Source organism: Sinocyclocheilus rhinocerous, unplaced genomic scaffold (assembly GCF_001515625.1).
Source record: "Sinocyclocheilus rhinocerous isolate Xijiao unplaced genomic scaffold, SAMN03320098_v1.1 scaffold887, whole genome shotgun sequence".
Classification (NCBI taxonomy): Eukaryota; Metazoa; Chordata; class Actinopteri; order Cypriniformes; family Cyprinidae; genus Sinocyclocheilus; species Sinocyclocheilus rhinocerous.
Window position 1 is genome coordinate 318,736 of NW_015634028.1, and position 11,839 is coordinate 330,574.

Sequence of the window (11,839 nt, forward strand, 5' to 3'; positions counted from 1 at the left end):
GAGTGAGAGAGAGAGAGAGAGAGAGAGAGAGAGAGAGAGAGAGAGAGTATAAGTGATTATACTGTAAAACAGCAGCTTTTGTCACTCACCTCTTGCATATAGATTGGAGAAGTCTGTCTCTGTGCGTCTGAAGCGAGGGTCTCGCTCGTTGTCCCGTGTTAAAATGCTCCTGGGCTGCTGCTCGTTAAAAAACCTGACAATTCGGCTCTTGTCCTCAACATTATTGTTCTTCTGCAAAAATCCTATATTATTACACAGAGAAGAAAACTGAAATGAGCGGCTTCCATTTCCAAACATCGCAGCAAATAATTGAACACAGACGAAATGTGTTGAAACTTCTCTCCGGCGCAGCGAGGATGCTCTTACTGCTCGACTCGTGTGTATTTATGGCACAGGTTATCTGGGGGGAGGTCGCCACTCATGACATCAGTGAAGCAGTGATTTAGATGGACTGGAAAAGCCCAATGAACCCTCACCAGCACCACAGAGACCCAGACCTGACGCCGATCCGACGCCGCGGTTTAGAAATGCTAGTTTCATGTCACATAAATCATAATAATAATAGTAATAAATACATTAAAATAGTTTTACTTTAATTGTGTAGCCACATGCTTTCGTTTAAAAAAACAACAATAGCCTAACAAAAGATCTACCTGGGTGCAGAATTAAAATCTCATCACACTGCATTTACTACAGAGGAATTATAGCATAACGTCAGTTTAGCAAGACACATAAAAAACAAAAACAACAACTCTACATCGAGACAGCAGCCGGCGCTTTGCATCCGCATATGAACGCCACTGCAGATTATTTCATTTAGTCTTCCTCACTGTCCTCATCCTCGTCTTCCTCAGCTGATATGCGATCATTCGAGCGGTGCTCCGACCACGCCAGCCACAATTCAAGAACCTATGCCAAATCAACCTAGTGTAAATACATGATATTTAGCTTAAATCGTTTTTCAGACTGGATTTTTTTTCTTTTTCTTTTACTCCGCAAAACAAATTGTCATTTTATAAGTAGCCTACTCGTAGCTATTTATTTTCGAAAATTTATATTTATATTCTCATTCGTCTGTACCTAATGAAACACAACCATAAACCGATGTAGCGCGACTAATTCATGAAAGACCATTTCTTTTGAAAGCACCTCTTATCAGTAAAGGTTGAAGCACTATGTGTTATCGCAGCAAAGCAGAGGCTTGACGGATTGTGGTTTAATAGATCTCCACTGAGCATCAATTCTCTCGGGACACATATAGATTTATCTGCTCACCTCTTCACTCGATTGTAAATATAAGCCGGACAAATCGTGGAGCTCTTCTTTATCTTTAATAACCGTACCTTTTCGAAGGGATTTTCTTTATAAATGAACATTTAGCAAATTCTGTAATATCCAGGATGTTTTTAGTCTGTTCACTGCAGTGCATCTTCAGTCTTTTCGGATTCAGAGTCAAATACTCGCCCCTTTAAATTGGTCTTTAAAAAGAAACGCATTTATTTTCAGTCTTCTCCTCCATTCATGGGTATATAATGGAGGTGATTGCTATGGTGCTGTTGACTGTCAATTAGGTGATCAGCAGAAAACACCAAAAGGGGGCGCTATGAGACACGTCTGCTCATCAAAAGCAATTAATACAGACATAGGCTATTAGGGCCTCTGCACCAGAGCGCCAGGTGACATTTCAAAACAGCTGGCACTGCATTTTACTGAATTGTTTATAGAGGAGTCAGGTTTATTTTTTATTTTTTTAACTTACCGCATATCTTCATTCCAAGTTTCCTGGTGCATCCATGAGCGACTCCACTCCAGTCATAGTCTACGGGGAGAAAACGGCGAAACCTCTAAGTAATCTGGCAAATAAAGCGATGATTATGGCACAAAATTCAATTGAAGCCCTCTTTCCATATGTACCCAAGCGGTAAATGCGCCATCCTTTCTGCTACTAATATGAAATCAATGTGGCAGCTGAACAGAATTCAGCATTAACACAGGCCACATCAGGACGAGAGGTTGATCCTCAGCAGCGCTATTACGCGTTCAGCAGCATTTAGCAGCAGCTCATTATCTCTGTCGCTCCAGAGCTCAGCCGCGCAGCGTCTCCCAGCAATCCCGTCCCATTCTTCTCCAAATGGCTTCTCCTCTATTCATCTCGGTTGCATTCAATCGTTTTCTATTTCAACTGCGATTTTGATGTGACGTAAATAATTGCCATGCTTGGTGGGGCACGAAAACAAAATTAATTTTTTTTTAATTTTTTTAAATCTGATGCAATTTTTATATTTGTAAATGTAATCGTCACAAATGGCTAAAACTATCATTTATTGACATCTTGTTTCGAAAAGTCTGCATATCTACAAGAGTAGAATAATGGAAATGAATAAATAGCGAAGATTTTACGCTTTGGAAAATTCTAAAAAAAAAAAGAACTATGAGAAATAAAGTATTAAAACCTACAACTGCTCGTCTAAAAAAATGAAGACAGAGCTCAGGGTGAATGTGAGCGAATTTACCCCGCAGCTACAGAAATACGCGAAGTCATAATATGCCGTGACTAATTTTTGAAGAGCATGTTTCTGTTCCGGTCATACGGAAATTAATAAACAGCGCGGTGTGCTTCCATTAGTGCCGATTTAGAGTGCCTACAATTATAGCCACACTTCACCTAATTACACACTTCTACAGACAGACTCGTTCCCGTTTTTTTCCTTTTAGACCAGACGACAAATATATAGCCTATTTAATACAATACTGAAGCTAGAAAATTGTCCTGGAATATAATAATAATAATAATAATAATAATAATAATAATAATAATAATAATGGGCTAATTTTAAATTATAAAAAAATTATAATTAATTTTAATGATCCATTTTAAACAATAGTGTGTTGCATATTACCTGTGAGTAGCTACACCTAGCAAGGCAAAAAATGTATTTAAAATGAACACTGACGGATCAGAGTTGGCTGCTCGTCTGTCTTCGCTAACTGCCTGTGAGCAGGTGTTTAAAGGCCATCACCTACAGTATGCTGACAGCGACATTGGTCTGGCTGGCTGGCGCGGGAGGTCCGCCGCGCGCTCAATGCTGCGGTGATTTGTTGCTCGTGACGCGTTGCGAACAGCGCCGTTTCCCCGCCTCACCGACAAGATTAATGACGTTGGCCACAAAGCAAATAGCCGGAGTGAAATAGCGGTTTATCGGTGATGGACCTACTTGAGGAGGGTGGCCGTAAATTTGTCGAGTTGGGATCCGGATCGCCGCCAGAAGAGGAAGAGGAGGAGGAGGAAGAAGCCGCCATCAGCCCCAGTGTTTAAGTCCTCAACCCAAAGAGCGCTGTCATTTTGAGAGAAACTGCTCCTATTTTAGCAGACAAAAAAAGTCAGGCTGACTGGAAGGGAGACAGAGGGGAAGTTCAGCATCAACACCTGCATCATTTAAGTTCCATATACGCATTATTTAATTGAAACTGATTTTTCATAGCATTTATGAAAACAATACAATTGTCGAATATGCTAATGAACTAGATGGTCTCATATATCTGTGCCTGTCTTTTCTTTAAAAAAAAATTAAAATCTAATCAAATACATTAGGGTTAGAAGCTCTTCTGGAAACAGAACCTTGTTTAATTTTCTAAAGTAAAACAACAGGAGAACAGAACAGAGCCTTAAAGAGCCATTTCAGCATAAATTATTATTTAAATGGATATGGTAAAATGTAACTATTAATATCATTGAATGACCTTTAATTAAGAAACCCTATTTTACCAGTCTCCGCACACAGGTTGCCGAGTTTTAAAATAATTTATTGTAGGCTAACTTCCTCAAATAAGTCGAGAACAAACAAACCCATGACTGAAAATTCTACTGGATCAATATGTTAACTGATTTGAAGACCTCTGCATTGAAATAATAGCCTGCCTGTTAACCGAAACGGTGCTCTAAAAGTTTTCTTTCACAGAAATGGATTTGATGATCATCATCATGCCAATAGGCATCACATTTAGTCTTGGTTAATATAGCCTACACATGTTAACACTGATTAAGTGCATGTTGATTTCTCAATTCATATGACATATGGATGATCGAAACTGATGGCTGTTGAAAGGTTAATAGAAACCTGATGCTATATCAGTATGCATTATAGATTGCCATTGCTAGATATGTTTTAGATAACATAAAATCCACTGTTTTTACCGACTGGACATACAGCACAAAAGCACAGACTGCTCTTTACTGAACGCCTGCCTGTCGTGAAGCACCTGTTAGATCAACAATTCCAGGTTTACTTCACAAGATCAACAAAACATTGAAAAGTCCAGGAAGCCGCTTACCTTGTGAAAGAACGGAGGGTGCAACTACATTTCCTCGGCGTCAGATGCTCCAAAATCAGCTCTCAGATATCAGCAGAAAAATCTCATTGACGGATCACGATGACCTTTCCCGAGACAATGTTTTATTCGCTGCTCCTCAAATCGCCTGCGTTACGCGCGGTTGGTAATCCTCGGACCTCTCCACAACATCAGGTCGGCTCTGAAACACATCTCGTTCCTACAGAAGCATCAGCTCGAGCATTACGACAGCTCTGGCACGTTCCCGCAGGACTTTGTGCCTTAAATGAGAAAGCAAGTCACGAACAAACACTTCCCAAAGTTTGACACAACAGCCACACACGACAGAAGCGCACAACACCGCACAGTACATGCTGCTACAGATCTTAAGAGGCTGTGAGAGGAGTCTGGGTCATTCTGACCTTGAAACATCAAGGTCAACAGTGCTTGGAGAACAGTGCGTTTCAGCACCTGTGCTTGAACAGGTTATTCATTATAAATATCTATAAGCGAGATAGCCTACTCATCGAGATTTGAAGGGTTAGTCTATATGTTTATGGCCAAGCGGTCTTCTTAACCTTGAAAAGAGAAGCTCTTGTTTGAGAAGTTTCAGTGCTGGATGTTGGACACGAATGGGAATGCTGTTCAGACTGGTGTTGTAGGAGAACTCCACATGGTGGCAGCAAGCGTTCAATTAATGTAAGAATCTCACGCGCTTCACATGCATATTCCTAGTTCATGCATGCACCGCGTTTTACATTTCTATTTTTTTTTTTTTCATCAGGGTGATAAGATTTCCTTAAGCATTATTTTCCCTAAACATTTTTTGTGTGTTTTGACACGAAGGAATGCGTCGGCTGTATAGGAATAATATTAATCGCTGGACAGCGTCGAGACGTTTCAGCACCTGGACAGCTCCCTTTGCGACTCAAATCCGCAGAAGACCGCACAGTGCTGCTACAGATCTTTAGAGGCTGTGAGAGGAGTCTGGGTCATTCTGACCTTGAAACATCAAGGACAACAGTGCTTGGAGAACAGTGCGTTTCAGCACCTGTGCTTGAACAGGTTAATCATTATAAATATCTATAAGCGAGATAGCCTACTCATCGAGATTTGAAGGGTTAGTCTATATGTTTATGGCCAAGCGGTCTTCTTAACCTTGAAAAGAGAAGCTCTTGTTTGAGAAGTTTCAGTGCTGGATGTTGGACACGAATGGGAATGCTGTTCAGACTGGTGTTGTAGGAGAACTCCACATGGTGGCAGCAAGCGTTCAATTAATGTAAGAATCTCACGCGCTTCACATGCATATTCCTAGTTCATGCATGCACCGCGTTTTACATTTCTATTTTTTTTTTTTTCATCAGGGTGATAAGATTTCCTTAAGCATTATTTTCCCTAAACATTTTTTGTGTGTTTTGACACGAAGGAATGCGTCGGCTGTATAGGAATAATATTAATCGCTGGACAGCGTCGAGACGTTTCAGCACCTGGACAGCTCCCTTTGCGACTCAAATCCGCAGAAGGACTGCAACAAAAGAAAAACAGCACTAAACATGCATTAAGCTTCAGTGAATCAAACTGAAAACTCATCATAGCACCCGCTGTTTGTTCTTTATTGTTAACATAGAGGTTTCTTCAATGGATTTTCCAACTCAAAGGACCCTCTCGTATGAAGGATCACTTTCTGTTGAATGGAGTTCTTGAGTTGGCAGTTAAACTGCAGTTTCTTCTGATAATGTTTTTTTTTTACAGCACCCGCAGTCTAAACTGAACTATATCATTTTTATGTATTTATTTATTAACAAAGAAACCCATGTTGAGTAACTTTGGAACCTTTATTTTTAACAGTGCAGCAATATATTTATTTTCTATCAATCATTTTTTTCCCATTAGCATTGTAGACATTGGTGGTCATTACAAAATGAAGCTTTTTTTTTTCTTCTCAATGGTTCTTTTTTCAATTGTATGGTTGCGATTAAACGCTGTTCTTGACTTTAGCGCCAGTTAGTTGAACTATTCCCACCTATGGATTATGAGTACAGCTTGAAAAGATCGTGTCCTGTTTGTTTGAATGAACCGTTCACGCGATAGTCATTTCAGATTTCAGTAAGAAGCAGCAGAACAGAAGCAAAATATGATCACACTTTGTAGCTTCAGAACCTCAAGTCGACGCGAGATGGCGCTGGTATATTAGTAGCTCAGTCATCACTTGCACCTGATTCTTAGGCAAATTATGCCATCATGTATATAAAATCCCCGAGACACATCAAGCAGATATTAAGCAACAAAATAAAACAAAATAAATAATTGCATTATGTTTGTATAGCATTAAAATATTGTTCTTTAATTTAGACTTTTGGATTTGACTCTTTTTTTTTAATGTGGTCAAATAATGATAATGATGATAATGTGAAGATTTCATAGCCTACAAAGAATGTTCAGAAACACAACCACACTATGTGAGAAAAAAAAAAAAGATTGACTACGCAAATTTCATTTGTCGATTGTGTCTCTTTTCAGAAGGGAACTTTTTTTTTTATAGACTAATAACTTTGGCCTTGGCTTCTGATTGGTCAATACTGTATTTTAGCCACAGCTTTGGCCTGTTTGTCATAGCACTGCACACTGCACATAGCAGATCATTATTTTTAATGCACAGAAACAAGCATAGGAACTATTTCTTTCAGCAAAAGGATTTCACTTCATAAATTAATAAAATAATGTTTACAATAATGTTTATAAATTAATAAAATAGTGCTTAATAAAATATTGTTTTAATAAAAATGTGTATGCAATATTTTTTTTCAAATTTAAACGGTCAAGTCACAATATAGCAGTGTATTTAGTCTCACTGTTTAACAAAATCAATGTGTTGTTTTGTAAAAAAAAAAAAAAAAAAGTACCATGCGATTCTTAGGTGAGGCTGAGGTGAGAGCTGTGAAATGTATAAATGGTTTGACACAGAGCATCACTTCATTCTCCAGCCAGAAGTGTTGCTCTTAAACACACCCCAAACAACCTTTGATGCTCAGCTAGGCCTGGGTTTATTATTACTTATTCTTATTTTTTATTAATACTCAAAAAAAAAAAACCACACGTTAGATTTGAAGTATGCATGCTTAAGTATGTGTGTCTAAATGCATGATTCTGCCAGACTTTCAACAGACTGACATCAAAGGAAGATCAGAGTGTGGCATTCAGATCAGGTCACGGTGAGGCTTAAACACAAACTCCCTCCAGCAGTCCCTCCGTGCAAAGCCACATGTGCTGTTGTGATAGCCTGACCACATCTCACTCTCTGAAGGAGAGGAACAGCCTTGTCTGCCCTATGGGAAGAAGTCACTGCTTGCTGCTGCAGTGGCACATTGAGACTCAGTACCTGAAAAGGCACATGCGCAGATCCTTCAGTAATTGGTTTTTAACTTCATAATGGGACATTTTGAGTGATTTGAGTTATTATTCATTCTATAGCACGACACCAGTCACATCTACTAAAGCACATGACACGTTATTTTGTGAGTCAAGATTACATTACAAATACCCTGCTTTCTTTTGTCTTGTATTTTGGGATTCATCGTGGCAATGTGTGAGTTTAGAAGCAACATGATTAATTGTCTATTGTGAGCAAATTCCAACACACTCTTATGGCAATTCGTATCTATTTCGTGCTTTAGCGAATTGTTGGCTACTTTGTATGGGCCTCTCATGATGTTTAAGGCCTAACTTACCGATCATGTGTTTTTATGTCACTCTTGTAAGAAAGTACCTGCTGAAAACATGAATGAATGTGAAGAGATGACTATGAATGTCTGAATAATAATTCAATAAACAGCTGCGTGTTGAGAAAATCACTATTCATTATGACAGAAGTACATATGAATAAACTATTGTAATAATAAAGTTAAATTTGTTGTAGGATTAATTTGTGAACACAGTAAGTAGGGCTTCTCTCCTTTACTTAAGTCAGTAAAAATATTGAGGTCATTCATCTTTATAGATGAAGATCCAGTACACGATTGCATGATTGGTATTAGGAGCCTAGAATTATGAGTTTCCTGAAGTGGTTATGAGAGAGAGAGAAATAAATAAAAAACTATTATAAAGAAATATTTTTTCCCCCCTAGGAATTTAAAGGATACTGAAGTACATGAAGTCAGTAACTTTTGAGGAACACATTACAAAACACCCAACTGTCATAAACTTTAACTTTGATTCAATGTACATTTCTGCATTTAGCAGATGCTTTTATCCAGCGCATGTCTTCAGTGAGAAAGAGGTGTTATGTATACAATTTTATTGAAAGCTATCAATATATTTACAGAATAAAGAAATCTTCCACCAAAGACAGAGATCTGAACACAAGTTAAAACTTGTTAATGTTTTGAGTAGCTCAGGGACCGGAAACATTTCCCAAGGTTCCTTGAGGAACTGAGAATGACTTGAAAATTATATTTACAAGTCCAAAAAAAAAGAAAAAAAAAAGACTCCCAGTCTTGTAAGTCTCATCAACCTTTTTAATGAAAAAAAATCAAAAATGTATTTTCGCTTCAAGAGGATCCTGAAGATTATATGTATTGCACTAGTCTATGGTCATCCAAGTCTACTACTACACAGGTCTCAGGTCTTCTCTTTTGACGTAATCAGAGGGCTTTTCGTGACTTTTGCTCTTCTTGTTCTGGTGCGTCTTCACATGTTTGGCCAAATGGTCGCTCCTCATGAACCTCTTGCAGCAGTCCGGACACACAAAGCGTTTTTCCCCGGTATGAGTTCTCAGGTGCCTCTGTAACTCGTCCGATCTGGTGAAGCTCTTCCCACAGAAGAGCCAGTTACACACGAAGGGTCTCTCTCCCGAGTGCCAGCGCAGGTGCGCCTTCAGGTGGGAGGTTTTGCCGTATACTTTCCCGCATCCGGGGATGTGACAGATGTGCTGTTTCTTTTTCCCGGGCTCGTCGCTGGAGCTGGACGACTGACAGTTAGGACACCGGCATCTCCGGCAGCGCCTGGCGGTGGCCAGGGGGGATTTGGTGTGGAGGAGGGCTGCGATTTGAGTCTGGTACTGTGCAAAGTCTGTGTGTCCCAACACCAAGCCCCTCTGGATGGGGAAGCGGTGGGGGCCGAGGCTCGCCGGGTGGCTGACGTGGTTTCCTTGCTGAAGGCTCCACCACGGTATATCCTCCCCGGGGTTTGGAGACAGCTGTCTCTGCTGCTGATGGACAAGGCCTGAGTGTCCCGGGACGAAACCGGGCGGGATGGGGGGCGGCGCTGCGTAGGTGACGGCGGGCACGTAGGTCGGCGGGCAGCTTGACTGTAACGACTGCATGGAGCATGGCAACATCTTGACCGGAGAGAAGTCATAAGGATAGGTGGGGTCGGCAGGAGGGGTTAGGGGGAGCTCGTGGTGGGTGGTGTAGGAGCCCTGCAGGTGAGATTTGGAGGATAGTCCAAAGGAAGAATTGTTGGAAAGCGAGGGCTGGGGATTGGCCTCGTTACTCCAAGAGGTTTCGAGGATAGTCCAAAGGAAGAATTGTTGGAAAGCGAGGACTGGGGATTCGCCTCGTTACTCCAAGGGTGGAAAATCCGTGACGGAGACCCGAGGGTCACGTCGTAGGGAACTTGAATAAAGTCCGTGGGTGTGGATCCGTGATGATGACTGATCCGGTTACACGTCGCCGCTAGAAGCGCCAGAGGAGAGTGTTTGCTGTTTTCCGGCGAGGAGTTGGGAGTGCGATCCTGGATCGTAGGAAAGAGCCGTATTAAAACATTTACACACGACACATGCTTGAAAACACTTTTTAAAGATCAGATTTAACTTTAACGCTTCCACATGTTCAATCAAACATACAAAATTCTCCACAGAAGCAAATTTACCTTGCTGTTTATAAAGGATATGAAGCATTACTCAGACAGGATTTCAAAATGAGCCAATGATACTATGAGGACCTTTTAAGATCTGTGCTCAAGTTAGACAAAACGACGGAATTCGGTTATTTGAATATGCATAACTTTAGCAGCATTGGTGAAATATGTTTTCAGTATTTCTTAAGCAAAAAAAGACGGTTGAATCATCTGAGATATTTGCCATCTTAATTAAGTAGGCTACACTGTAAAAAAAAAAAGTCAACCAACTAAAGTTGATCTGCATCTGCATCACAAATTTCAAATAAAGTGCAAAACAAGTTTATTGCACTTTTTGCTCCACTAAATTTAATTAGCCTGCTGATGATGAAAATCGAACTGAAACTCTCAAAAGCTAATTATACGGATGGAAACAACATGATGAAGGAAGTCCGACAGTTCGTATACAGTCTTGTTATGTTCTGTATGTTAAATATGAAATATTTTTTTCAAATAAAATAGAAATGTCTCGTTATCTGCAGGAGTTTGAAAGCTAATTATACGGATGGAAACAACATAACGATGAAGGAAGTCCGACAGTTCGTATACAGTCTTGTTATGTTCTGTATGTTAAATATGAAATATTTTTTTCAAATAAAATAGAAATGTCTCGTTATCTGCAGGAGTTTGCGCAGTTCAGAGACACTGCTCGTTAGTAACCACCAGTTTTTTTTGTTTGTTTGTTTGCGTTTTCCGCGACACGCGCGTTACGAAGGACATTTTCAACAATATCTCACACTTTTCACGAACCTGAAGAAATGCCTGTAGTGTGTTGTTCCTCAGCACAGCCACAGCTGCCATGGCAACACTTCCTCGAGTTCCTCAAGCTTCCCGGTTTAAAGCAGCCGAATTCACTTCTTCAGAAATACTTGAGCGTCTTCTCGCGGAAAGTGCGCTCGCGTCGCCTCCTCTCCTCCAGCTATCCCTGGACTATCTGAGGGAGTGAAGGATCACTTCTTTGGATTTGATAAGGACTTTGGTGGGCCGCCAGCCAGTCAGGAGTGAGATTTATGACTTTGAAGTTCGCCGCTGCCCAATCATCAAAGAAGAGCGGCTCTTTGAGAGGGGGAAGCAAATCCTCTGAATCCACACAAAGCTCCTATGGTGTGTTTGTTGGTCTGGATAAAAGGGCTGATTATTAGGGGGGGATGGGACGGGTGGGGACAAAGGCGGGACAATTAATGAAGTAATCACTATGTGGGAAATGTATATACACAAATAATTGGATTTTCTTGATCAAAGAGCCCCTCGCCGCCTGGAGACCCCGCTATTGGATACCGGAGTCACCCGATCCCCCTTTCTGTAATTAAAGATTTGTTGTGCGACAATGCGACTGTGTGTCATCTCTAGAGATCTGGTGCAGGCTTATGAGATAACTTCAAGAGGAAGGAATCATTTGACTCAGTAGAAAGTTCACACGTAGCTTTTCTGAAGAGTATTGGCTTCATTAGTTACCCAAGGAGTTTGGCTTTCTCCAAAAAAATCACAGCGAACACGCCATATTAGCAGTTATTCATAATAGAACGTGTGATAAAATATGCTGATATCGTATGCATTATATAAACACAATAATGTAGACATTAAAATTGTGCAACTGAAATAGGAAGAATAAATA

General features: G+C 40.3%; 2 protein-coding genes across 3 annotated transcripts in view; both read right to left on the reverse strand.

Moving 5' to 3' along the window:
• The window catches only part of gad1a (glutamate decarboxylase 1a), an 18,252-nt gene extending 13,890 nt beyond the window's left edge, over window positions 1–4,362 (reverse strand). The window contains exons 1-4 of one of the 2 annotated variants that reach the window (XM_016559091.1): window positions 4,333–4,362; window positions 3,216–3,359; window positions 1,760–1,819; window positions 90–242 (exon numbers count right to left, since the gene is read on the reverse strand). In XM_016559091.1, the coding sequence (XP_016414577.1) occupies window positions 90–242; window positions 1,760–1,819; window positions 3,216–3,300 (298 nt within the window). In that variant the 5' untranslated portion in view covers window positions 3,301–3,359; window positions 4,333–4,362. Of the gene's footprint in view, window positions 1–89; window positions 243–1,759; window positions 1,820–3,024; window positions 3,043–3,215; window positions 3,360–4,332 lie in introns of those variants that run through there. The other variant, XM_016559093.1, reaches the window with a different exon arrangement.
• A 4,567-nt stretch (window positions 4,363–8,929) lies between these two features.
• On the reverse strand, window positions 8,930–11,199 carry sp5a (Sp5 transcription factor a). The gene is made up of 3 exons (XM_016559101.1): window positions 10,975–11,199; window positions 9,883–10,059; window positions 8,930–9,811 (listed from the first exon to the last, which is right to left on the reverse strand). Exons 1-3 carry the CDS (start codon window positions 11,023–11,025, stop codon window positions 8,936–8,938), a joined length of 1,104 nt encoding a protein of 367 aa, XP_016414587.1. The 5' UTR covers window positions 11,026–11,199; the 3' UTR covers window positions 8,930–8,935.
• Window positions 11,200–11,839: the final 640 nt, after the last annotated feature.